The sequence below is a fragment of the Erigeron canadensis genome, chromosome 8, assembly GCF_010389155.1.
Source record: "Erigeron canadensis isolate Cc75 chromosome 8, C_canadensis_v1, whole genome shotgun sequence".
Taxonomy (NCBI): domain Eukaryota; kingdom Viridiplantae; phylum Streptophyta; class Magnoliopsida; order Asterales; family Asteraceae; genus Erigeron; species Erigeron canadensis.
Window position 1 is genome coordinate 38,420,185 of NC_057768.1, and position 27,929 is coordinate 38,448,113.

The window sequence follows — 27,929 nt, forward strand, 5'->3', positions numbered from 1 at the left end:
CATCAATATCATCCAACTATAAAATCAAAACTACTTTTTTTAAAATGAATTTTGATTCAAATCCAAAATCAAAACTAAAACCAACTAAATCCAAAGTACAACAAATCTTATCCAAAATTTTTATAATCATGTATCTAACCAAGTCTAAATCTAATATAGAAACCAACTTTCTTTATCACCAACTAAACCAAATAGATCTTATATTTGTAAGAGAAAAATGAAAACCATTTGAAGATCTGAAGATGATGATGAAAAGATGAAGATCCAAGGGATGGTGTTGGTGGTCAAACACGCCTCAGGTCAACGACGGTCAACAGGGGTAACAACAATCCGGCCACCACCCACGCCTACCTTTGAAACTCTAAAATCCGAAAAAGGGAGTTATAAAGTGTTGTTATAAAGATCTGAAAGATCTGGGAAAAAATGGAAGTAGAGTTGTTGAGATGTGTTTTTTCCCTTAATTTATTTATTGTAGAGTTAATTACGAAAATACCCATCACGTGGCTGACACGTGATAGGTTTTTAAACGGACGTTACTATCTAGGACCAAAAATGTTGATGGAGCAAAATTTTTTAGACTAAAACTATAATTTATGAAATTTAGGGATAAAAGCTGCAAGTGAAGGTCTACGGCAGGAACTATTTCTATAATTAACTCATATATTTATTACTCAAAAGTATTACTCAAAAGAAAGAATGAATTAAATCAGTGAAGTAGTGGAAAAGTAAAACTTAAAAATACTGGGTGAAATAGATATCGGGGAAAAGAGGGAAAATCGTTTACAACCAAAAGATTTGAGATTGAGAAAGAAAGAAAGAGAGAGAGAGTGTGTGTAGCTCATCTCGTCTGTCTATTATCTCCTCCACTTCCTACCTCCATTTTCCATGACTTCTTCTTCTTCCTAAAATCAACTAATTTCCTTTCTTTCTTTCTTTATAATAAATTAAATTACAAATTATTAGGTATTTGTTGTAAAAAAAAAAAAGGAAAGGAAAGGAAGAATTTAATAAAGGAAATGTCAAATAATAACAGGTGGAATTGGGAGGTGAGCGGCTTTGAACCGAGGAAATCTCCGGCGACGGAACAGAAATCGTCATCTCCGGCTCCGCTTGTTCGGAGATACTCGATCTCTACTCCCTCAATTGTTCCGCATTCTGAACTCATTTCTAAACACACTGTTGCTACTAAACTACATAATCTAAAAGATAAACTCAAGGTATACATGTATATCAACCTATATCTATATATTGTATATGTATATATTATTTTATTTATTGATGTAAGTGTGTTGTTATGCAATTAGATTGTCTGAATTAGTACTTGATTATATTTTTGTGTTACAAGTAGTTAGAATTAGTACGTTTTGAGTATTCTATTTGTGTTACCTGCCTTGAAATTATATATATATAGTTTCGATATGAAGATAGTATGAGGTGGTATGTTGAGGCTATGGAATTTGATTTGTGAGAACTCGAAAAGTGTTCATAGACTGGTTATGTTGAGATAAATCATAGAATTTATTATATAAGGTATTGGCGTGACAGCCATATAAGGATGTAGTTCACTAAAAGTGAAGCGTGATCGAAAATTCATTATCGCTCCGGGGAAATTATGCAATTAATTACCACACTTGATACAGTTTTCAGAGGTCCTTAGAAAGCGCTTACGTGTGTGGTCAGTCTGCATTGGTTACTAGAATTGTTATTCTTTCATGATAGTGCTTTTGGAAGACATGCTAATCACTATATCTCTTTACAAAGACATTCTAGCTGAGAAAGTTATCGAGGCAAGTACCGTGTAAGAATAAACAAAGAATTCAGGATTGATTAATCTTCAAGCTATTTGGCCATAAGTTAAGGTGAAAAAGTACGATGATACGATATGGTGACAAGTATATCCATGTGAATTCTCCGTTCCAAGAAGGTCATTGAAGAATATTTGTTATTGGTTGTAGTTTGTGGAGATCTATGGTATGAGTGAACCATACACAGAAAAGTACAGGCCTAAGAAACCATGTTGCCAACAAAAGAGTATATTGGAACTATTAGAAACAAGTGGTTATGGTTGACGGATAGTGGTCACAGTGATTGATTGATTGAGCATGCACTGGTAGCAGGGCAGACAAGATTTGCTACAGTGGTATCTACTTAATTTCTATATAGGTCGAATTATTAATTGCTTAATAAGATAGTGGTGATTGGGAAATAAGGGTGCTCTTGTTATCCCCTCCTTGGCAGTAGCTTATTGATCCCAGCTGACCTAAGGAGATGTATGCGAGCTGGATGATTATTATAGCTAGGAAACATACAAGATAAACTGATAATCATTAAGTCAGTTGGGATAATATAGCTTATGAACATAGTAAATGTCTAAAGGTGCTAGCAATCTAGTAAATCCCACTTCGCAATTTGCATGATACAAATGTGAATGTAGTTTTACATGCTGCGCAGCTGGTCGTGTCTTATGATTGTTGGTTGTTTCATTTAGTCATAAGTCTTTTTTACATAAGCAAACTTACAATACTACGCTGACAGCATGCAAGAGAAGATTATGCACAACTGAGACAAGAAGCCATTGATCTCCAAGAGTACTCTAATGCAAAACTTGATCGAGTAACACGATATCTAGGTGTTCTTGCTGAGAAGACCCGTAAGCTAGGTATGTATACATTTTGGCTCACTTTCTGGTTTGAGTTATAGATGGTAGACAATTATGACTTTGGTATAAATTGAAGTTTGCGAATGTAAGTTACCTCTCGCTCATCCTTCTCATGAGTATTCATTTGTTATAATTTTAGCTGATATTTGGTACACACCGACTTACCAACAATTTTATTAATTTCAGATCAGGCTGCTCTTGAAGCTGAAGCTAAAGTTGCACCGCTTATAAATGAGAAGAAACGATTGTATAATGAGTTATTTTCTGCTAACGGTAGTAATAATTTTTTTTATGTTGAGCATCTTCTGTTAGTACTATACTCAATTGTCATGCACATCAACTTTCTGCTAGACTGCTAGGAGTAAGCACAGTTATCAATCCACCTGTCACTGTTTTGTCTCTATACCTTGAGTTCGCACCATACCAAGATACTTACTTGAGCTCTGGGACATTTTTTAAAAACTTCTCTTCATTTAAATCATTTATGCTGTGGCATAATGTGAAATGATGGGAGGAGACAGTAGTCTTCCATGTCATTTGCCAAATAAAGGTCCAAAATGGGTTTGAGTTTAATTAAATAAGGGTAAAGTAGTCATTTTGGTAAAAAAGTTTATTGGTGGAAAGTTACAGTGAACTTCAAGAGGGAAACCAAGGAAAAATATATGCATGTAGTATTAATATCCTATTTGATAGCTTCATCATGAGTCATATAAGTAATTTTCTCATCTACAAACTTCATACATTACTCCAGGAAACATAAAGGTCTTTTGTCGAACAAGACCCCTTTTTGAGGATGAAGGACCATCAGTTGTTGAGTTTCCTGATGATTTCACTATACGCATTAATACTGGTGATGATACTGCATCCAACCCGAAGAAAGATTATGAATTTGATAGGGTTTATGGACCACATATTGGACAAGGTATTACATTTTCTATCGAATAGCTTTTGACCATTACATCAGTACATCACATGTATTGACATTTTTGGGGTGGCAGCTGAAGTTTTCACAGATGTTCAACCTTTTGTCCAGTCAGCTTTAGATGGACACAATGTATCAATATTTGCTTATGGGCAAACAGGTTCTGGAAAGACACATACGATGGTATGTCTATTGTTTCTCAACTTAAACCTTTTTGAATCTTTTTAAAGTTATATTTTGATATGCTTGTAAATGTAAATCTCTAATTAGATGTGTTATAAACTGTATATAGTTTATTAGAACTCAAACAATATTCTTCAATGTTAATTAACTCCGTGCAGGAAGGTTCTAGCCATGATCGTGGTTTATATGCCAGATGCTTTGAGGAGCTGTTTGATGTGTCTAACTCAGATACAACTTCAACTTCCCGGTTTAATTTTTTTGTAACTATTGTTGAGCTCCACAATGAGCAGGTTATTTTATTTTATAAATATGTGCTTTCTCTTCATTTCGTTATACATATTGGTTCATCTTTAATTCTTTGTTATTTTTATCATCTGTTTTGTAGATTTATGATTTGCTTTATGAGTCAGAGAGTTCTCTGCCAAAGGTGCGGATGGGTTCAGTAGATTCTTTTGTTGATGTTGTACAGGAAAAGGTTGACAATCCACTAGATTTCTCCAAAATCATCAAAAAAGCACTTCTGAGTAGAATTAGTGACGAAACCAAGATTAATGTTTCTCATCTGTATGTGCTCAATTTCCTAACTTAATTTTCAATAGTTTGTCCATCAAGTGCTGAAGCTTTATACAACGTCTTACTTTGATAAACTATGATAATGATTTATATGCCCCCTCGTTTTTATGTTCACTCAGACATATTAAACAATTTAAAGCTCTTGTTAAGAATAATAATGGCTGTAATTCCCTTAGAATTACATGTATGTTTATAGTTTATCAAACATGGTGTTTCAAGTGGATCATTTAATGAATGTTACTATTTATAGTTTATAAGAATACATTAAATTTCAGTTCAAATCAAATGTGGATTTCTTGGGAAGGAGGGGTATTAATCCCTGAGAAGAAAAAGACTACAGTATGATCAGTATAAGAAACAGCCAAGGTGTTTGGATTATCCAATAAACTGATATTCAATGTATTACCGCTAATGATCACAAGATATATTGAATATGCTTTGAAGTGAAGCTATAATGTTGAAACACCATGCGTTCATGTTGAAGCTGTAAAATAAACCATCAAACAATCCCACAGAGGTGAGGTCATTCTAGCTTGATACTTGCTGACCTATGCATACCCCCAACCAAACAATTCTTATTTATCACACCAGTAGAATCCTGTTTAACAATAACTTAACCTGCTATCTTTAGTATCTTTAGATGAATATCTATAACTTAGTCTAACTTTTATTTGCTCTATCTTATGTATCTCTAATTCTTTTGTATAAGCAATTTTGAGCTCTTTTGAACGAAAAAACCTAACATGTGTTCTCATTACAAATTTTTGCGCAGGATAATCACAATACATATCTATTATGACAATTTGATCACTGGCGAAAATTTATATAGCAAGCTTTCTCTTGTTGACTTGGCTGGAAGTGAAAGCCTAGGTCTGGAAGAGAATAATGGAGAGCAGACAACAGACATGCTACATGTGATGAAATCACTATCTGCGTATGAAACTTTGATCATTTCTATATGATGATAAGCTGAAGATAATTTGGATTAATAAAAGATGAATAGAAGTTTGAGATCTTGGTTAATTTACCTCATTTACCTGTTTTTGTAGGTTGGGAGATGTATTAGCTTCTTTGACATCGAAGAAGGAAGATGTTCCTTACGAGAACTCTTTGCTTACAAAGGCTCTTTCTGATTCACTTGGTACTCTAAATAGTTTTGTTTTGTTTTTTGTTTTTTTTCCTGTCATTTGGTCAAGTTTATCCCCATACCCCGCATACCTGTGGGATTGGGTATTGATGATGTTGCATATGATCAGGTTATGGCTCTTTGGGTTTGTGTATTTTCAACTGATATGTGTGTGTTTTATCTCTCTATATTCTGTCATCATAGGTGGAAGCTCAAAATCACTGCTTGTTGTAAACATATGTCCTGATGTTTCAAATTTGTCTGAGACATTATCATCTCTGAATTTCTCTGCTAGAGCTCGAAACACAGTATTGAGTCTTGGAAACCGAGATACCATTAAGAAGTGGAAAGATGTTGTAAGTTTTAGTCTTCTTTTTGAAAAATATACATTTGTATGGGGGAGATTGATTTGCATTTTGTTATGTAGGCAAATGATGCTCGCAAGGATTTTTATGAAAAGGAAAAAGAAGCACTTGATCTAAAGCAGGAAGTCGTGGGACTAAAACAAGCACTTAAAGGTGCAAATGATCAGTGTGTGCTGCTATTCAATGAAGTTCAGAAGGCCTGGAAAGTTTCTTTTGCGCTACAGTCAGATTTAAAGGTTTTGTAATTGTACTTCTGTTTGGACTCTTTTTGCATAGATATATTTGACTATACCTACTAAATGTTCTCATCTCTTCTCATAGTTTCCTCTTGCTATGCTTGGTACAGGCAGAAAATATCATGCTTGATGAAAAGCATAAGATAGAGAAGGATCAGAACAATGAACTGAGAAATCAAACAGCTCAATTATTGCACCAAGTGCAAGACCAGAAATTGCAGTTACAACAACGTGATTCAACAATCGAGTCTTTACAGGTTGGTCACCTGCTTTGTAGTTACTTATGAGCTTCAACATATCTTATATATTCGTGTTTATGGACTTCGGAAGTATTTCATATTGGTTTTATCTATTGTCTTCTCCTTTTATAGTGGTTATGTATCTGCTTTACTTCTAAAAGATTTACTCAAAAAGAAAAAAAGAGTTAGTATTGAATATGATAAAGTAGTCTAACTATCAATATCAATAATACTATTGTTGTTAAATTTATATAATATTGCTATGTAACTTGTGATATTGGAGCATAGTGGACGTGTTTATCATATTTTTGCAATCTTATATGGCAGGCAAAACTGAAAAGCATTGAGGCACAGGTAAATGCAGCACTTCAGTCTGGTGAGAATAACTCCAAAGTAAGTTCAGACGCAACAGGGGAAGGTATAGAGTCTATAGCTGTCACCAAGAAACTTGAAGAAGAACTCCTGAAACGTGATGCCCTGATTGAGGTATGTTACTTTCATGGTTAAGAGAACACAAGTTTGTATCTTTATATTTCACATACACTGAAATTTATAATTCATGAGTGGAGTAAGTTCTTATCCATTTGGCTGATTACTTTTCAGAGGTTGCATGAAGAAAATGAGAAGCTTTTTGAGCGATTGACTGAGAAGGCTTCTTCAATTGGAAGCCAACAGGTTATATTTGTTTTCCGACAAAAAAATGTGTAGTGTTAGAAAAATGTCGTAATTCCAGAAAATTTCAGGAAAACTGGAAATAGACAACATGTCCAAGTTTCACATCTAAGAATAAGGGTCCATTGTAAATAGAAAACCCACTTTTAATATTTAAAATGAAGCTTTTCAAAACATAGTTGTCACTTACTGAATTTTTTTTTCCTAAAATGGAGGACTCTGTTTTTTAAACATGAAAATGAAGACAACTACATGCATTTGCAAATTATTTAGTGGTTTTCTAGAGATAAAGGCACTGTTTATTTTCTTGAAAAATAGTAGATAACTATGAGAAGTTTTTCTTTAACTAAACACGTCCTAATTTCTTTAGAATTTCTCGCTTGTTTTTTGTTTATTTCTCAGGCATTACCAGCACCGCCCAAGAATCTAGATGAGACCCATGACCTTGGAAGGTAGGATCATTACATTAGCTCAGAATTAACTATTTTGTTTGCAAGTACTCTAAACACAATTTTGTATACTTTGATAGTAATAATAAAGAACGTGCAATGGATGTTGTTCCTTTCTCTGCTGAAAAGAAGACTGATGGTACTGTAGCTTTAGTCAAGCCAGGTCAAGACAAGATAAAGTCAACCCCAGCAGGGGAGTATCTTACATCTGCTCTGAATGATTTTGATCCTGAACAATATGATGGCCTTGCTGCTATTTCTGATGGAGCAAACAAACTACTAATGCTGGTATGATTTGTTTTTACTTCTGAATTGACCCTTTTTGGAATTAGCTTAATTGTTGGCTGTACGTGATTTGAATGGTGCAGGTTCTAGCTGCTGTAATCAAGGCAGGTGCTTCACGAGAACATGAAATACTTGCCGAAATCAGAGATGCTGTTTTTAAATTTATTCGTGAAATGGAGCCACGTAGAGTGATGGACACCATGCTTGTTTCCCGTGTTAGAATCTTGTATATAAGATCATTACTGGCCAGGTCACCTGAGCTGCAATCTATCAAGGTGACAGATCTCATATATTCCTTTGTGGAATCAATCTTTTATGAGAAAAGTTAAATTAGGGAAGTAATCTTTTATATTATAGGTTTCTCCAGTTGAAAGATTTCTTGAAAAACCTACCACCGGACATAGCAGAAGCTCTAGCAGAAGTAGCAGCCCTGGAAGATCTCCTGTGCGTTATGATCCCACCCTTAAAAATGCTCTCATGGTTGAAGGCCAGATGCATGGTTTCAGAGTAAATCTAAAGCCCGAGAAGAAGTCAAAATTATCATCCGTTGTTTTGAAGATCCGTGGAATTGATCAGGTATGTTTGAAAATCTTTTGTTTTTGTTTGTTGCAATGAGCATCACATATAAGATTGTGTTGGGATGTGTGCTCCAAAATGAATATATGATCTTGCATAATTAGATTTAGAATCTGATAAGAATTTGCAATAAAACGGGCGGTAGAACTTAGTTGGGTCTCCTTGCAGTTTGTAAATTAAATGAAAATGGCCCAAATTAACAGCACCGGCTCTTTATGACAGAAATTAAAGACCTAAGTTTAGACCTTCAGAAATATGCTTATTTGTCACAGGAATCATGGAGACAGCACGTTACAGGTGCTAAGCTAAGGGAAATAACAGATGATGCCAAAGCATTTGCTACTGGCAATAAGGCTCTTGCTGCTCTTTTTGTTCATACCCCAGCTGGCGAGCTGCAGCGCCAAATCAGATCATGGCTTGCAATGAACTTTGACTTTCTTTCTGTCAGTGGTATGGATGCTGTAGGTGGGGCAACAGGTCAGCTGGAGCTTCTTTCTACTGCAATAATGGATGGTTGGATGGCTGGGCTTGGTGCTGCTATTCCTCCCATTACTGATGCACTTGGCCAACTTTTAGCAGAGTATGCTAAAAGGGTTTATAATTCCCAACTGCAACACCTCAAGGTAAACCTTCAAGACTTATTTTCGATTATGTATATGCTTTTGTATTTCTTGCACCTTGTGTATGCAGTTAGTTATTCTAATAGTTTGACTTGAGAAAAGTTACCATAGTTCCCAATCAGCAATAGGGCTCTTTCGTTTTCTCTTTTATTATTACTGTCCTGTCATTGGAACTAACCCACTTTTAGTCAATAAGTTCCCCGCTTCCCTAGAAAACCTATAACCAGCGATGATTAAATGAACCAGTGTGGAACTGTGGATGAAATGAATAAGAGCCCTATCTTGATTTGTTGATGTGTATTGTATGGAAGAATTTTGTATATGGGTGTTGTTATACTTTATATAAGTATCATGTTAATATGTTATTGACATTATCTAGAATTGTATACCTGTGTTATCAGGATATTGCTGGTACATTAGCAGCCGAGGCTGCAGATGACTCATCACAAGTAGGAAAACTGCGTTCTGCTCTGGAGTCTGTTGATCACAAGAGAAGAAAGGTAGCCTATTAGCTTTTTGAGAATTGTTTATTAAATTCTTTTCTCTAGTGAATAGATATAATTGTTCTTAGCTGTATGTGCTTCCATCTACTATTTATTAATTTAAAACTTGTTTTATAATGTCAGTTCATATTGTTCTGTGGTTTCTCCCTTGCCCTTTTGCTAATATAGTGTCCTGTAATTTCTATCAGATTCTGCAACAAATGAAAGGTGATAATGCATTATTAACATTAGAAGATGGTGGTTCACCTATCCGGAATCCTTCTTCTGCTGCCGAGGATGCTCGACTTGCATCTTTAATTGCCCTTGATGGTATTCTGAAGCATATCAAGGTTCTCATAACTGGATATAACTTTTTCTATGATTGATGATTTGATAACTGAAGAAATTTGACCTTTTTTGATTAATCTTAATCTGACAGGAAATAATGAGGCAATCTTCGGTTAATATAATGAGTAGAAGTAAGAAGAGGGCGTTAATTACTTCATTAGATGATCTTTCTGGACAAATGTCGTCCCTGCTTGAAATTGACCATCCATGTGCACAAAGGCACATTGCAGATGCTCGCCGTGTTGTAGAGGTAAGATATCATCCTATCATGAAGGGGTGGAAAAATGTGTGGGTTGGCTAACGGTTCAGAATGGGGATGTGCCAATATATGTCATTGTTTTAGTATATTGGTCAAAGTGGGATGTAGTGGGCTGAGAAAGCTCTACATTATTACTGCAATAGTGTCTTAGTATTGATTTGAGGATTATTGATTTTTAGAATGGACAATAGGTGTTCGTGGATAAACCCATCCCAGTTCACTCATAAATAAATTGAATTCAACCATTACCTAACCTGCCTATCTTGACACTTCTATCTTAAATTGCGGTATATTGTTTTCGAATTCAACCTTTTCATTTCAATTATTTTGTAGTCTATTGTCGAAGAGGACGACAAGCCCCAAGGGACATCAAGCGTTGCTGCGGATGAACTTTTAACTGCTGAAACTGATGTCACACAGTGGAACGTCTTGCAGTTTAACACAGGCTCCACATCCCCCTTCATCATTAAATGTGGAGCAAATTCGCATTCGGAACTAGTCATCAAAGCGGATGATCGGGTTCAAGAACCAAAAGGTGGTGAGATTCTTAGGGTTGTTCCAAGGCCTACATTTTTAGAGAACATGAGCTTGGAGGAAATAAAAGAGGTGTTTAGTAAACTCCCAGAGGCTTTAAGTCTACTTGCCTTGGCTAGAACAGCTGATGGAACCAGGGCCCGTTATTCCAGATTATATAGGACTCTAGCTATGAAGGTTCCAGCACTCAGGGACCTTGTTGGCGAGCTTGAAAAAGGTGGTGGACTTAAAGATGTCAAGTCATGAAGGCAGAAGATTATGGTTTTTTGTGAAAGAATTTCCATTAAAATTTCATTTGTGCCTATATGTTTATATCAATTTTATATGTATGTGTGGCAAATTTAGGCTGTAATTCACTCTAACGGCTGTACTTTCTTTTGAGAAGTCTCCCTTCTCTCCTTCCAGTTCCCAGTGCGAAATAGAAGGTTTTGCAACCTTTGTCTTGCTAGATCATTTCTAGTAGCCTTTCATCCAATTAAAGACCTCTCTTGTATGTGGTATGATTCAGCAGGACCAATTTTAATTAGCGGAAGCTTATGACCATGGGTTGGAGAAGCCGATATTCTTCTTCTTGTAGTCTTTTCAAAGTAAAATCTGTTAATATAAACAAACAATGAAACTTAAAATTTTTTCTTTTTGACAAACCCAAGACCCAATCGGAGAATATTTTGATAGTTTCTGTACCATTTTTCAATTTCCAGGTCATTTTAAGATGTTTAAGAGAGGTTTCAGATCCCAGACATCTTATAAAAAATAGTAAACATATTAGTTGCAAAATTTCAGATGTTTGTTTTTCCCCATAGGAGCCCTTGCAAATGAGTTGATTTAAGTAATTTTAAAAGTTGCTCAAGAACAATCTTAATATCTGTATTAAAATTTAGAACAATATTTAAAAATCAAATTTAAATCTTAACTTTTAATTTAATTCAAAGATGGATTATTGTTCAACTTACTTTACCTCTAAAGTTGAATTTAGAATTTTCATCCTATTCAATCTTGTTAAATATGTTTGAATTCAAATTGTGGTATAGAACTACTGAAGTCAATCACTTATGACATGATTAGGCTGTTGTAGTTTACCTCATATTTCTTTATAAGGAAAATGATTTGATTCTCCTAAACATTAGTCTAAAAATCCTTCTAAAACTTTATGAGTGTGACAAGTGAATTTCACTTAATCTTTTTGAATCTTCCTTTTGAATTTTCACATGTCACAATCCAATAATTTAAAAGGATTTTTAGGTTAATGAATAAGAAGGATGAATCATTCCGCTTCTTTTAAATACGATTTCAAAATACGTGACAATTTATATATTATTTTAACCCTCGTTACCTTGGTATTTTTCTTATTTTGCCAAAGCCCATACTATATCGATTTACCTATTTTTGATATTTTTTAAAGGTGTAATTTTGTCATATCCCCTAATGCTTTTGATGAATATTTTCATATGGGATAGAATATTTTCATATGGGTTAACAAATATCATACAATTGTTTGAATAACTTTTGTAAATATATTTTTCGTCTCGGCACCTATATCATTCGGGCAAAATATCATTCAAATTTTCCGAGAACTAATGAGAGAGGAAAACCTTTTATTAATTTTTTCAAATGACATGACAATTAACAGGGTAAACTTTATCTCCTCGTGCCCAACGACTTTTCCCTTAATAATTGAGAGGTGATATTGGCGGCACGAATTTTGATTAACCTAGCACAACTTACAACTTTTACAATTTCCTGTAAAAACCAGTAATGCACCAGTGATAAATCTATATAAATTTTTATTTTTTGGTACAGATGTCATTTCCTTATATTTTATTGATGAGCCAAACGAAAATAAACAGAAAATAAGTTGATCCCCAAAGTTCCAGTGAGGAGAAATACTGACAGCAGTGACTGTAGAATATAATACTTGAGAACAAACAGTTATACACTCCAACAAAACAAGACAATATATAATATTAATGGCTACTGGTGGTGGTGGTGGTGGTGGTGATGGGTTCATAAGCTGCACCAAATTCACACTGCTCACCTTATTTGCAGCAGTCCTTCAGATCACCGGTCTGTCCCTCTTCATCTTTGGATTCTTTCCCATCCGACCCGCTCTCTCCGGCTTCAGGTTTCTTTCTATTCCACTTTCATTCCACTTTCATTTTGATTATAATAATGTTTTTGAATTATTAACAGTGGAACAGATAGTTTCCAGCCTCCCTCATCATGTGCTTCAGATCCATCTCATCAGAATCACACATCTCTGCATCACCCCGACCGCCTTAAATCGTTGTATCAGGTAAATTCAAATCTTAATTTTTTGTAGATACTATTCTTGTACCCATCTGGTCTTTGTTAAGTTAGTAATGTCACCGTACAATGTAGATTGTTATTATTCAATATGAAACGGGTAAATGACTATGATGGCTAGCAACATCTATGCTGCAGAACCTAAATTAGGAAGCTTTTCGAGCGATGGTAAATATTACAACATATAGGTGATCATATAAGACCACTGTCAGTTTTGTTCGTTGGCGGAATTCTATGGATATATATGTATATAGAGTAATATAGGATGCGCTAGTCTAGTAGAGTTTCTCTTTCCCTTAGATCGAGGTTGTTAAATTGTTTCCTATCTTTCATGGTCATGTAAAACAAAGGCCGAATCTTGAAGCTTAGAACCGATTTTATCAAGCATATTACGTTTTATTTCATCATAAAACCATAGTGGGGAAACTTTGCTTACCGAGAACCAGGTAGATGGTAAACACAGTAAATAGAGGAGGTTTTTCCCGTCTAGGTTACCCGGGGAGGACAAGTCTTTGACTTACTTGTACGTTTCCTAACTCAAGTATCCCCGTGTGACCGTATCTGAACTATTTTACTACCACCTGCAAGATGTTTACTTGAGGGCTCGAATTTGAGATCTCTTGTGAGGACATCAGGACACCTGACCACTGATCCTACCTTGGTGGCGTTTTTTGCTTATCTTGAAACATTCTAGTAATATAGGTTGACTATATGTATTTGTATTTTCATGTCTTTCACACAACTCATATGGGAGGTCGTTGTAAGAATTTTAATTTTTCTGATTTTTCCATTATGCAGGAACTTTCTGAAATCCCGACTTCTTATGATCGACTGATATTAATGGTATGTAACAAATCAATATAACTTTCGTGTACATAACATTCGTAAATTCCCTGTGCCAATCCATTTGTGTGATGTTTAGGTTATTGATGGTCTTCCAGCAGAGTTTGTTCTTGGAAAGGATGGTCAGCCTCCATTAGAAAAGTTTAAAGATGCGATGCCTTACACCCAATCTCTATTGGCTAGTAAAATAGCTTTGGGTTACCATGCAAAGGCTGCACCTCCAACCGTTACACTACCACGCTTGAAGGTACTCAAATTAATTTATTATTAACTAAATGTCTTTAATTTACTCATTTGTTGACAATATAAAACAGGCCATGACTACTGGGTCAATAGGGGGATTCTTGGATGTTTTGTTTAATTTTAACACTCAAGCTCTTTTGGAAGACAATATTATAGGTGAGCTGGCAATATTTTATAGGATTTATCGACTTTATACAAGTTGTCTTTCTTGAGTTGACCACTAACTGACTAATTTGTTGCAGGTCAGTTCTTTAGAATAGGTTGGAAAATGGTTATGCTTGGGGATGAAACATGGCTTAAGTTGTTTCCTGGATTATTTACAAGGCATGATGGAGTTGGTAGCTTTTTCGTAAGTATTATGCACTTGCTGTTTTCTTTTATTCAAATTTTATCCTATTTGAGTTATCGTTAAGCAAGTTCTTAACATGAAGCTCTTGAACAGTACATTGTATTTACTTCAGGCATATATTGACTTCACATCACATAGTTTTTAATCAAGTCCACAGCGCAACATATAAGAACTTTTATGATCCTTCCTCTTGGCACACTATTTACCCTTCAGTATAGGTTTTTGCATTAGATTTCCATGTACATTTTGAATTGTGTTACAAAAGTTTTTTTTTTCTTGTTCTTGATATAGGTCAAAGATACTGTGCAAGTGGATCACAATGTTTCTCGGCATTTGAGTTATGAACTTAACAAGAACGACTGGAATCTTCTGGTAATTTTTTTTCTTCTAGATATAGTTCCAAAGCTTCCATGGTAGGTTTGATTAGTGAGTACTATGTTTGAGCTTTTGCTTTGTTTACTAATTACTACTATGTTAGGGCTTTTGTGGTGTTAATTACTCATTAGCTACAAAAGCACATAATTACGTATATAACTTCTTCTTTTTATGCCGAGTCCAAGCCTTTTACAAGTAATGACATCAGTTATGAGTTCGAATGAGGTAGTTGCAGTCTGAACTTTCTGTGTGTATGCCACTATTGGGTTCTCTATACAAGGCTTAATTCTGTTCCAGTTCTCTGCATCTTTCAAGGCTTTAATGCCTTGCACAATTTTCATACACGGAACAATACCGGTAAAAATAAGAATCATCTAACTAATTACAAGTTCTAATCATCTCATGTTACTGATTTATAGCTCAGTTAAATTCACTTCCTAACTACAAACATAGAATAAAAGTATTACAGGAAGCCAAATACAATATTTTTGGCATTCCCCAAGCTAGTAGATATCTTCATCCTACATCTTAGTTGCATTGATCATGGTTTATTCTTCATGTGTATGTCTATATACGAGCACATCTATATGTAACTCCTTAAAGTACCCTGCCATACAACTAAAACTTATTTAAACTATTTATTACAGCCAGACAACTTTATATGGCATCAACGTTAGAATTCTTCATTTCAGATTCTTCATTATCTTGGTTTGGATCATGTTGGACATCTTGGTGGTCGCAGTAGGTAGGCATCTTAACTTTACCAACTCACTGTACCTAAATGACATTTCATTTGGATAATGCTGCTGTTCCAGTATCTTGATGGGACCAAAACTCCAAGAAATGGATGAAGTTATAAAAATGATTCACTTGAGTACTATCCAAGCTCAAGCAAGTGGCCATGGACGAACTCTATTGGTATGTCCTCCCTCACTCACTGTTACATGAATTATTTAGTATATTCTTCTCCATGATCTCATCAGCTCCTGTTATGTGTTAGTGGGCGTGGGGTATCATATATACCATCTCTTGATTTGTGTATGCTTAAAATTCTACTCTTAACTTCATTTTCATCTGTAGGTAGTAGTTAGTGATCATGGTATGCAAGAAAATGGTAATCATGGGGGATCTTCATATGAAGAAACTGATTCACTGGCTCTTTTTATTGGCCGAAGAAGCAGTAATGTATCAACTTCATATGATACTATTAATCAGGTATTACTATGTACGTTGCTCTTAAACTTTCAGATTTGTTGCTGCATTCTCCCTCACTTATTATATTAAACATTTGCCTTCTGAAGATATATTATCTTTTTCTCAAATAATTTTCAGGTTGATATTGCTCCAACATTAGCTCTTCTTTTTGGGGTACCTATCCCGAAAAATAATGCTGGCTATCTGATTTCTGACCTTTTTCAGCCACTAGAAGGTTTAGGTTTTTCCTTCTTTATTTGCAAGGGCACAAAAGCTTTTGAATATAAAACATAAGAATATGTTAAAAGAGCATGAGTTCTAACTTCTAACATATAGTTATTTAGACATGAGAGTTGAACTAACTGAAGGCTACTTCTATTCCAATCATACAAGCTTTTACAGTTGGCAGACAATAGTAATTAGTAATTACTCACAATTGCATGCCATGTCTTTTATCTTAAATATTGCAGATCACCAGCTATTAAGGGCAATGGAACTGAATTCGTGGCAGTTGTTGAGGTTACTTGAAGCCCAATCAACCGATTCTACCTGTGGAAGTTTGGAGGACACATCTTCTAGGTTATATCTTGATGCTGCCTCACTCCATAAATCTTGGAAGTCAAAGAATGTCTTAAGGTTGGTTATATAGCACTATAATACTCTATACTCAGAAGCATTATAATAGCACTAGTTAGCACACAAAAAGTGCCCTTAAGCAGTTCACAAGAAAACCATCTCTGAGCTCATGAAACATATATTCAAGTTCATTGTATCCAAAAATTTCATGAACATATAGATGTCTTAAGAGTGTATTTTGAGGACTTACCTCATGGTGAATGATGATAACTCTGATCACCATCTTCATATATTCTGCATATAGGTCTGCTACAAACGATGATTTTAAGAGCATTGTTGTTGCGTACGGTGACTTTCTAAGAACTGCAAGCGAGCAGTTGTCACACTCAGCAACAGATGTAAATAATGTTTATTAACTAACAAATCCAGATTTCTGTTTCTTTTTTTACTGTTTAACTTTTCTACCCATCGCAGAAACCCATTGTCTTACTTGCTATTGGGGTTATGACAATGATTCTGTCATGTGCTATGTTTTTGGGCCTCCTTTTCAAACTGGGCCAAGAAATTTATGCAAGTGCACAAATCGACACGTTCCAGTTGCCCGAGGCGTTTGTAGTGACAGTTATCGTAATTCTTGTGTTGAGCATGGGTTCAAGTTCTCTGGTTGAAGAAGAACAATATCTATGGCATTTTCTGACCACAACCCTTTTTCTAGTATTACTCCGCATGACGATAAAATCAACTGCTGTTAAACACAATCGAACCTATGTTCAATTATGTTTAATTGCAGTGATTATCATTTCTGGAAGGGTTTTAAGAGGTTGGCATCAAGGTGGTGTTAACTGGACTCATCTTCCCGACATTGCTAAATCACTTGAGATTGGCGGGAGTTCTCACATAAAGTTCTTCCAACTTGTCTCCGTGGTGGTTGTAATGAGCTTATGCTTGTATACTCTTTCTTCCATAAGGTTTAGGGGTTATATCGTCATTTGGATTGGTCTAGGCTACTTATGTGGTGGTTTACTGATTCTACAATATGTAGCAAAGTATCAGGGTAGTGGGGCTGTAGCATCTGATATTGAGGCGATCTTAGTCATACAGTTAATCTATGGATTTCTCGGTACATGTGTAACAGTAACGATTATAGCAGCACCATGGTTTATGTCATTTCAGAGCAAGGATTTGTTTTTGGCAATTAGAGATTCGTTGTATGTTAGTGGGACAACATACATGTTTGGGTGGTGTCTTCTGCAACTTATGCTACAACAACCTGTCAATGCAATGCCTATATCACTGCTTCTTGTGCAAATCCTTGCTACCATTATTTATTTTTCTCGTGGTGGTTCAGATGTGAAGCAGTGGGTTGAGGTTAGTTCTCAGATCTCTTTATTTCATGTTGACATCTGTATGTTCATGACACTTTCAGATGCAATAAACTCAAATGTATTTTTCATGCAAACTCAGAGATGGTTTTCTTGTGAACTGCTCGAGTGCACATATTGTGTGCTGTTTAGTGGTATATTTGTAAATCCATCATTGCATGAGCAAAATTAGTCACATCTGGGTTGGTCCTATTAGTTTATCTTATTATGCTTGTGAGTTCTTCGATCACCGAGTTTTTGCTTTTATCCAGATTGCAGTCATTTATTATGTGGGAATGGCGGGTCATTTCAGTCTTGGAAACACCAACACTCTAGCTACCATCGATGTAGCTGGAGCTTTCATTGTATGTATCTTCCTTTTATAGTCCTTTACCAATGGTTTGGTCACTTGGTGAAGGTGTCAAATTCAATTCGTTTACTCATGTTTTAGTTGATTTGGGTTATTTATAATCTCCAACAAGTCTAACGGGTCAAACCAAAAAAATTGGCTTGAAGTAAGTGGGTGAAATGGGTTTAGGTTTGATAGTCACCCAAAGTGTACTTTCAATCTAAGTTTTTTATTCAAAATATTGAATCAAATAATAGTCTTAATTATCATGTTTGACTCACTAATAATGTTTCTCTTTCTTCTCTATATACCTTTCTCTTTCTTATCATTACTCGTGAAATTTCCAGGGAATCTCTACTCATTCAACAGTGCTGAGTGGATTAATAATGTTTGCAATAACATACGCATCTCCCATTCTAGCTCTCCTAAGTATAACTATGTCGATTTCTATGAAAAACATTAACCGGGTTTTAAACACCCAAGAAGCAAATATGGGACAGCTTCTTAAGAAGACCCTGGGCTTCCCTTGTCTAGTTCCACTGGGGTTGAATTCTGTACTTTTAGTTGCATACACCATCATACTGCTCCTGATGAGGAACCATTTATTTATATGGACCGTCTTTTCACCAAAGTAAGTGCTATGATCATATGAAGTTTATTGGTACTCTCATGTGTAAAAAATTTCATCATTATGCTTTCACAGTTTCACTGTAATTTCATTAATATTCTACCCATTAATAAAGTTGACCATGATATTTTACTGCAGGTATATCTATGTTGTAGTCACGACTGCTTGCGTCCTTATTGGGGTGCTTTTTCTTTCTTCAACAGTGACTTATATCATTTTAACATCAATTTTTCTGAGGAACGTCTATACAAGGATTTAACATCATGAGTTATGGAAGAAGAAAAATAGTTTTTTATGAAGATTCGGCTGTAAAATATCTCTGGCAGTCTGGCTTGCTAAATATCTTTCTGGCATCGGGGTTTTTGCTGAAAGTTGGTTCATGTTTTGTAGAATTTTTCAGAGTCTAGGGCTCTAGGCCTGTAGGGTTAGTACTGTGCTTCATCATATTTTGTACAGAAAAAAGGAAAGATATGTGTTGGCCAGGGAAAACTCTGAATTTTGGGCATAGGTTAATGGGAGCATGAGCAGAAAACTCTAGAACATGGAGCGGCATAAACAAGTACTCCGTAATAATTATGCTAGTACAGCTGAGAATGTCAGCTCTGTAGTAGGCTAAGAATAGCATATGTAGACACGTTTATATTATATATATTTTTGTATATATCTTATCATGATATCTCTCTGTACACAACACGAGTTCCATAAGCCACAAGGCATATATGTATGTATCTATTATGTAGAAAGACGTGATTAATCCATATGACATACTCAGTGATACCATTTAATGTTGGTAACATCAACTTATTAGTTATTACCCGTCGCATGTATAACAAGAAATGAGAAGAACACAATACATGCAGACTACAGCAAAATAAAATAAGCCTTGAACCAGGAGCGAGTAAGCATCTGATTTCTTTAATTTTGCCTTGAGTGTCTTGGTGAGTTGCTCCAATATCTCGGTCTTCATCTCCATCAATCCGTACTCGTGCATCAATCTCTCCTTTTCTCTCCTTAGCTGTCACCATTCCAAAACTCAATAACAGTTCTTTCTTTGTTCCTTCTAACTTCAACAATAATATTTCCTAACTTACCAGATTTTTTAAAAGAATCTCTTTGTTTTTATCCAGAAAGCAAGCTGCATTTAAATTCACTAGAGAGTCCTTTTTGTAGCAATTAACTTCTTTAGTGGTCCTGTTTGCTGATGGTTATATTATTCTCATATTTTCTGGTTGTAATATACACAATGGGTTACATATTTCTTTCCTTTTCAATTTATGTCCCCCAAAAGTGGTCTATTTTGGACTCTTATATGAAATGCAAGCACAATAAAATTATAAAAACCTATTTCAAGATTTATGGAATTAGATACTAACCTCAACAATAGTTGTAACAAGCTTATCTGTTGCTTCCTTCCATGCGGATATTGTTTCTGAAGTAATAAGTTCTTCTTGGCTTGAATTCACCTCCTCACTTGAACTGGGATCAGAAACGAGTCCGTCCAAAAGAAACTCCTCCTCTATCATATTCACTGTCTCAGCATCCAACTTCTCTCTTAACTGCATCAATCCACATGTAAAACTTAATAATACATACGTTTTAAAGATATAATAAAAATTGTTTATTCCATAGCTAGAGGTACCAATTTTGAAACAGCTGCTTATGGATGGGTCAATTCAAGTTATGTTTGACCTCTAAATAGTCAAACAGTAATAAATTTGGGTTAAAAGTTATCCAAAGTGTTGCGGGCTTAACATATACGACTAAGTGACATGCTTTCGTTCAAAAAAAAAAGTGACATGCTTGAGATAAAATAAAAGATATAAGATCAAGTAAACCTGAACCTTTTTTAGAATTCTCTGGTGATGCGGGACAACTGATTTCAGCTGCACATCATCCAGAGACGATGATGTCTCCTGTTTCCGGTCAAGCATGTCTTCCTTGCAAATGGTGCGCAACGATGCCTTTACATGCTTAGCTCTGCCAAAGAAAAACTATAAGCAACCAATTCACACTTGTGATACAAACCAAAAAAGAACTAGAATGGACCTATCAAGAAGTTAAAATGAAGATGACAATTGATAGTCCAACTTTTATCCTACATTAAAGTAAATACCAAAACTAGCTTCTGACATACTGTTAAAATGGAATAATTATTACCTTTTAGTAGCAGTGGTGAAATTGGCCTATTAGGTTAACAGGTCAGCTCATGTTTGGATCAAATCAGTTAATTTGGTGTCGAGTTGGATTGGATTGACTCAAAACATGTTTTAAACAATAAAAATGATTCAAGTTACAAAAAAAAGAGGTCAGTTAGCTATACACAAGGAACGTCATGTGACTTACATTAACCCATCATGGACTTTAGAATAAGATGAAAAGAGTCTTTTCGTTGGGTTGACAAAGAATGTGGAATAAATTACTCTAAGCTATCATGCAGATTACTTCCACACACTAAATCTTTGTCAGAGAGTGCACGATATTATAATAAACGTAATTAGTAGATAGAAGAACACCATATATAAAGTCATTAAGGAATAGAGACAGCTACATTCAAGATCACACTTGGCTTATACCTTGCTCCAAATCGTAGACTAGATAGACTCTCTGATGAATTGCAAAGACTCGGTGAGCAACAGCAAAGCAATGCAGTATGAGAGCTTCCTCCCTGAATGGAAATAAGAGAGAGAGAACCCAATGTAAGATTATAAGCATAATGATAACAAGCTCCCAAATCGTTTTATTCAAAGATTTAGGTTATAATTAAAAAAAAATTTTAATCATATATAGCATTTTCATTATTTATAAAACAATTAAGGTTGGAAAATGAATGGTTACCCAGCAACCCGTTTCAACCCAACCCTGTTGACTCGTTAACCAGCTGACCCAGTCCCCCATCATGCTAGCTCTAGATGGAGCTCATAGAATAGTACTAACAAGAGCATCCTGAAGTATCCGAGTAAGCTTTGAATCACGATAGGGGATGTGATGTGCTTTGCCCTGTTGACTGGAAGTCAAAGCATTGATGACATTTCCAAGTGCAGAAAGTGATTTGTTAATGGTTTTGGCTTCTTCAAGAACTCTCCCCTCTGCACCTGTCTTCTCAGCCTTTTCAGATCCCGCCAAGTCCACAAGAACAAGCTTCCCAGTGCTCACCCTATAAATCTCCCCATAGTAATAATTTCAGATATATAATCTTAGTAGCTTGTAAATTGTTTAACAAATATATGAGACCTTTTCTCATTTGTCGCTTCTTTCTGAACAGTAAATATGTAGATGCAATGACTTCTACTGCTTGCCATGTTCATTTCTACATGAGTTGGTAAATCGGTTAAACGTTTACTATAATACTTTTGTTGTAGTTTATTATGCTACATTAAGCATAAACTTGGAACTGGAGAGAGAGAGAGAGAGAGGAATACGAGTCTCTCCAACTGCTCTGTTTGCTACCCCACTCTGCATTACCAATATTAAGAAGCAGAAGATATTACATGTAAATGAATAATTTTTTACATAGTGTACTTTTTGCAATAGAAATATTTATAATAGATTATGATCTTACAGATAGGAACTTTAATGCTTCTTCACCATTCGATATCAAGATCTGTAAAATGGTAATTCAGTTAATTGATAAGTCTTGAAGCCCTGATCACAACGGAAACTTCTATTTGAAGTAACTAAAACTTGAAGTAACTAAAACTTTTTAGTAGTAGTCATGGTGATTGTCATCAAGATTTTTGCCTCTACTTGACAGGCTTAACAGCCAGCTCAATTCTAGTTCTCAAGTGATTTATGCAGTAGTTAACTGGGGTACTATCATCTTTCAACTCTTAAGACACTGCTTATACCAGTAACATTTCTTTCTTCCCATCCAAATAGCATGGGACACTTCTAATAAGATGGTTTTAGTATAGATAAATATGTTTTCTAGTACAAAAGAAGACATGCTTATACAAGCACCAAGTGCCTGAATTTCCAGGAAAAACTTGTAGTTCGAAACTGCTGGTATCTGGATGACTTAATATTAGGAACACTAACACCTAAAACTTACGATTATGTAGTAGTAAAAAGTATGAGAACGCAAACTACAGATAGATTGGCATATCACTAAATCATAAGATCTGAAACACTCTTGATTTGTAATGCATCATAGTGTAAATTGACTTAAACCATACTCTATGCACGTACATCCTATATTGTAAAATCTTGTTCAGGACACTTGAACTTCTTAACAAACTCACATGTAGAAATGCACAAACTGAAGAAATTCATAAAACGATAAGCTTACTTCTGTCACCCCACACAGCATAATCCCATGTCCTTTATGCTCTTTCACCTTAATATTGTCCTTAGACAAGTCAAACAGGTCTCTGCAAGAAATGTTCCCAAGTGCAATTGTAGAATACAGATGAGAGATGTGCTTCAACTACATAACATATGTAATTCTAAAAAGCTACTTGTTGCATGTTCTTTGAAAGAGAAAAAGAGAAAAATAAGTTGCAGTTGCTAACCTTACTCTTTCCATATAAATCTCTACCTGAAAATGTCATAATATGTAGACTTAAATCAAATAAAAATTTCTCGTAAATGATAATCCATCACATAATCACATTATAATCCAAATGGTCTTATAGATAGAGTTGTATCATACCATTGACAGTTTGATTTTATAAGCGGTTGCTTCACCAATGAGGTTTATAGCCTCAAATAGTTCATCCACCACTCTAGGTAGCAATCCTTTCTTTCGGTTGTCTGTTTCCAGAATGTTTCCTCCCTGGAAAAAAAAAAGCCTAGAATAAACTTCATCGCTGAAATAGCCAATAATAAGCTTCATTTCTCTGACAAGGATATTTGAAACATTAGGTTTAATTATAACGCGCATCACCTCCATTGTATAAGTCTTCCCTGCTCCTGTCTGTGAAAAATACATATAAGAATTCATCAGTTCTTTAATCCTACAGGCTACAGCAAGAGAAATCTCTTTCAACGCTATTCAAACAAAGTATACATCATATTTTCAATTCGATACCAGGATACGTTATCAGCTAACAAAAAGCATATATCTAGCAAGAATCAGTACCCAAAAGTTACATGAGTCAGAGATATCTCTTCCAAAGCTATTCAAATAATGTACACATCATATTTTCAATTCAATGTCAGAAATCATTCTCAGCTGACAAAAGTCATAAACCAGCAACAATCAATGCCAGAACAGATTACATAAGTTGATCAAATATCTAAATTAGCAATCACACTAGATAGTTATCATAAACTTCAAATCGTTTAAAAAACTAACAGATTACATAAGTTGATCAAATATCTAAATAACAAATCACACTAGTTAGCTATCGACCTATCGTAAACTTCAAATTGTTTAAGAAACTAGGTTTTCAATCATTCATCCTATCTAAACACAAAATTTATACACAGCTAACTAACTAATTAACATAAATACCTGTCCATATGTGATGATAGTGCCATTAATTGCATTCAGAGCATCTGTTACACAAAACCGAATATTCAAACGAAGTCATCAAAAGCTACTCCTAAAGGATCAAATGATAAGTTATTCACAGTAACTCTTATATGTATGCATATAACATTAATGTGTAAGTAAGTACCTTAACCTAAAAGTTTTATGAATTCTAACTAGTAACATTGAGATTTAGCTCTAATTTTGACCTATTTTAGATGTTTACGATGAGCTAAATAATAATTAAAGTAAAATTAGGCAAAATCAGGTGATGATTATATCGAGAGATACCGGTAACAATAGGCCGAGCTAAGAAATCGTAGACGTCGGATTGTTCGGAATCATCATAGAACACTTTATCGAAGCTGAATATATACTGTTCATCCTTTTCATCCTATTGAATATACAAAATAAAAATCTACTAAACGTCAATACAGAAGCGAGTTGTATAGATATAGAAATACATATAGATACAGATATAAGGATATAGATGAAGAAAATGACCTTGAGAGTGAACGAATGAGAATCAGAGCGTGAAATGCAAATAGATTCACCGTCTTCCTTTGAATTTGCAGGTCGGAATCTCGCACATACGCATATGTTCGCCATTGTTTTGATTCTAATTTCAAATTCAGTTGAATTGAACTGAGTTGACTGTGTGTGTGTGTGTGTGTGTGAGAGAGAGAGAGAGAGAGAGAGTGAGTGAGATACAGAGTACAGACGGTATATATATAGTAGTTCCCGCCTTCGGTTAATTCAATTTCCGGATTTTGAGCTGCGTTCGTTCGGGTCGGGTTGTGTCCGGAATATATATAATTGCTTGTTGATTTTTTTTTTCCTAAAATAAACACAACTAAAATCATTACTCGTGAGTTTTTGAAACTAAGTTTATTAATTTTTTAAAATTGAAAACTAGTAGAAAATATCAAAATAGTAATATCGGAACACCCCCTTGACAACTTTTTTATTTAGTTTTTTTCCTTACTGAGCCTGATACCTTTTATTTTACAAATCACTTTATTTTATTATAAAAAATAAAACGGAGTAATTAAGTATCAATTATATAAAGAGAGATCTATGTACTTTTTAGAACAATATTTGTTGAAAATAAAAACATGTTACATTGGTCTAATAAATTAAAGGCCGTATATCAACCAAATTAATTATTTATTTTTTGAACTTAAACCAAATTTAACCAATTGAGATTAACCAAATCATGTATTTAAGCCAACTATAAATTTTGTCTACAGCTTCATATGTTAATTTCTATATAATCAATTGATATGCATGTATAACAATAGCGATCTAAAGTAATCATTAATAAATCGTTTAGAAAAGGAATATGAAATTTTGGCAACTAAATTTCTTAAAGCTCTCCTTTCCTTGTATGCATCTCCAAATCTCTACCTCTTTTGGAAGCTTTCCTACCTAAAAGCATGTTATATATATTCCATATACATCTTATTATTTGAACATTGGCATTTTGTCACATGCATGTCCTCCCCAATATATATGCTTAATTTTTATATGTTCTTGATTGCTTCCTAGCTCATACATATATTGATTCGTAAATTTATATATTTTTCTATACATAAATTTGTTTTGTATCCATAATAATGGGGGTCAAAGGATTCGTTGAGGGCGGTATAGCATCAATCGTGGCCGGATGTTCAACCCACCCACTTGATCTCATCAAGGTCCGAATGCAGCTTCAAGGCGAAAACCACCCAACGGGTGCAGCAATAGCACGTCCTCCACGCGTTGGTCCCATTACGGTTGGTATGAAGATTGTTCAACATGATGGCGTTCGTGCACTTTTCTCTGGTGTTTCCGCCACCATGTTGCGTCAAACACTTTATTCCACCACGCGAATGGGCCTCTACGACATGATGAAGACCAAATGGACCGATCCAGATACTGGTATTATACCGTTGTGGCAGAAAATAAGCGCTGGATTAATGGCCGGCGGTATAGGTACGTACGGATCAAATAAATTTTTACATTATTCTTTTACTCTTATAGATATTATCTCCCACAACTTGTATATGTTTGTCTTAACCTATAACATATATGTTGAGGTGATTTCTACATGTATACATAAGACGAATCCTATATATATATATATATATATATGTGGATCGATGCTTGTGATACATGTATTACGTATATATTGTAAACCATTACTATATACTTATAATAATGTTTTTATTTTTGGGCTACCTCCCCTGCTAACCATATTATCGAACAGAACATATTATGAGACTGTAATTTGTATGTTTCAATTAGTTATATTCCCATGAAACTGTAAAAAAGTCTTAATCAATGTTTAATCTAATTTGTATAATGGTACTAATATTTAATTTCGAAATTCTTTGCTAAACGTAGCACTTGGACAATGTTTAATTATTTCAAATACATATAATGTTTATATATATATATACTGAAAAAAACTGTTAAGTACAACCCTTTATGCGTGTCTGAAAACCATATACCCAGGAAATGCTAAACGTATATAAAACAACTTGTACCTTCCATATTAAAAGTCCACTCCTGATTTTCATGATAAATGTACAAATAATTTATGCACCTTAAACACAGTCCTAAGGGCTGTATTTAGCAAACCCCTAATGTTTAACAAAACTAATTTTTTAGTTTCTGTTTGGGGCTGGATCGACTACTCGTATTAAGAGTTAATTATATTAATCAGTGCTAAACATTAATTAAAGTCTAACAAGTGTTTAGGCTACAAATCCACCATGATTGCATTACCGTGTAGATGTGTTTAATACGTACGAAACAGATTTGCCATCGATCGAATATATTATGATAATCTAATATATTGTTGTATATATTTTCAGGTGCGGCGGTTGGAAACCCGGCGGATGTTGCAATGGTACGTATGCAAGCCGACGGGCGTCTTCCTATTGCTGAACGTCGTAACTACAAGAGTGTAATAGATGCCATATCACAAATGGTAAGAAAGGAAGGGGTTGGTAGTCTTTGGCGCGGTTCATCATTGACAGTGAACCGGGCAATGTTGGTGACGGCGTCCCAGTTGGCATCGTACGATCAATTCAAGGAAACAATACTAAGCAAAGATTGGATGAAAGACGGATTAGGGACACACGTGACTGCAAGTTTTGGTGCAGGGTTTGTTGCATCAGTTGTAACAAACCCTATAGACGTGATTAAGACACGGGTCATGAACATGAAAGTAGAAGCTGGAAAACCACCACCGTACAAGGGTGCGATAGATTGCGCCCTAAGAACGGTTAGAGCGGAAGGGGTAATGGCTCTTTATAAAGGGTTTATTCCTACCATATCAAGGCAGGGACCATTTACAATAGTGCTATTTGTCACGTTGGAACAAGTTCGAAAGTTGCTCAAGGATTTTTGAAGAATTATAGAGGAAAATGTAATAAAGAAGAGATAACATATTATGTTTACGAAAATCTTAGTTTTGTCTTTAAAGTAATTGAAATAATTTTTTTTTTTAAAAGTGTCGGCTCAAGTTATTTCAATTATTATTTTGATAAAGAGTTAATATGTAAGATGCAATTAGATTTGATTAATTAATTCTAAGTTAATTATTTTAATTATTATTACCGCAAGTCCGCAACGACTACATACTTAGACTATTAGGAGTAAGGGTTCCAAGAACCCCATCCCCTCCACCTTAAATTACACTTTTCGTCCCTGAAGTTGGCAC

At 34.9% G+C, this 27,929-nt stretch overlaps 4 protein-coding genes across 6 annotated transcripts; 3 read left to right on the plus strand and 1 right to left on the minus strand.

The window, feature by feature from the left end:
- Window positions 1-952: 952 nt before the first annotated feature.
- On the plus strand, window positions 953-11,003 carry LOC122609830 (kinesin-like protein KIN-14B). Of its 3 annotated transcripts, none has more exons than XM_043782775.1 (23): window positions 953-1,217; window positions 2,536-2,659; window positions 2,846-2,932; window positions 3,411-3,581; window positions 3,658-3,764; window positions 3,923-4,054; window positions 4,150-4,328; window positions 5,110-5,271; window positions 5,387-5,478; window positions 5,668-5,819; window positions 5,891-6,064; window positions 6,175-6,321; window positions 6,631-6,789; window positions 6,907-6,978; window positions 7,378-7,427; window positions 7,505-7,712; window positions 7,793-7,984; window positions 8,067-8,285; window positions 8,558-8,908; window positions 9,307-9,405; window positions 9,597-9,737; window positions 9,827-9,985; window positions 10,328-11,003. In XM_043782775.1, exons 1-23 carry the CDS (start codon window positions 1,017-1,019, stop codon window positions 10,772-10,774), a joined length of 3,825 nt encoding a protein of 1,274 aa, XP_043638710.1. In that variant the 5' UTR covers window positions 953-1,016; the 3' UTR covers window positions 10,775-11,003. The 3 variants fall into 3 exon arrangements, with proteins under 3 accessions (XP_043638710.1, XP_043638711.1, XP_043638712.1); XM_043782776.1 differs by having other exon boundaries at window positions 7,505-7,665; window positions 7,857-7,984; XM_043782777.1 differs by lacking the exons at window positions 6,631-6,789; window positions 6,907-6,978.
- A 1,507-nt stretch (window positions 11,004-12,510) lies between these two features.
- On the plus strand, window positions 12,511-19,424 carry LOC122610788 (GPI ethanolamine phosphate transferase 2; the record flags this gene model as incomplete). The annotated part of the gene is made up of 17 exons (XM_043783744.1): window positions 12,511-12,650; window positions 12,719-12,821; window positions 13,631-13,675; window positions 13,755-13,922; window positions 13,990-14,074; window positions 14,161-14,267; window positions 14,559-14,639; window positions 15,335-15,387; window positions 15,458-15,560; window positions 15,723-15,857; window positions 15,975-16,071; window positions 16,307-16,472; window positions 16,717-16,810; window positions 16,887-17,780; window positions 18,046-18,138; window positions 18,470-18,753; window positions 18,889-19,424. Coding segments are annotated over 17 exons (2,769 nt in total), but the record flags the coding sequence as incomplete, so codon positions are not given.
- Window positions 19,387-24,999, minus strand: LOC122580028 (kinesin-like protein KIN-1). The gene is made up of 15 exons (XM_043752298.1): window positions 24,725-24,999; window positions 24,512-24,614; window positions 24,203-24,246; window positions 23,633-23,662; window positions 23,399-23,521; window positions 23,259-23,284; window positions 23,036-23,117; window positions 22,310-22,351; window positions 22,170-22,203; window positions 21,982-22,057; window positions 21,685-21,904; window positions 21,324-21,415; window positions 20,592-20,727; window positions 20,124-20,306; window positions 19,387-19,765 (listed from the first exon to the last, which is right to left on the minus strand). The coding sequence occupies exons 1-15, from the start codon at window positions 24,827-24,829 to the stop codon at window positions 19,562-19,564; spliced, it is 1,500 nt and encodes a 499-aa protein (XP_043608233.1). The 5' UTR covers window positions 24,830-24,999; the 3' UTR covers window positions 19,387-19,561.
- An 837-nt stretch (window positions 25,000-25,836) lies between these two features.
- On the plus strand, window positions 25,837-27,617 carry LOC122580592 (mitochondrial uncoupling protein 5-like). The gene is made up of 2 exons (XM_043752859.1): window positions 25,837-26,194; window positions 27,079-27,617. Exons 1-2 carry the CDS (start codon window positions 25,837-25,839, stop codon window positions 27,615-27,617), a joined length of 897 nt encoding a protein of 298 aa, XP_043608794.1.
- Window positions 27,618-27,929: the final 312 nt, after the last annotated feature.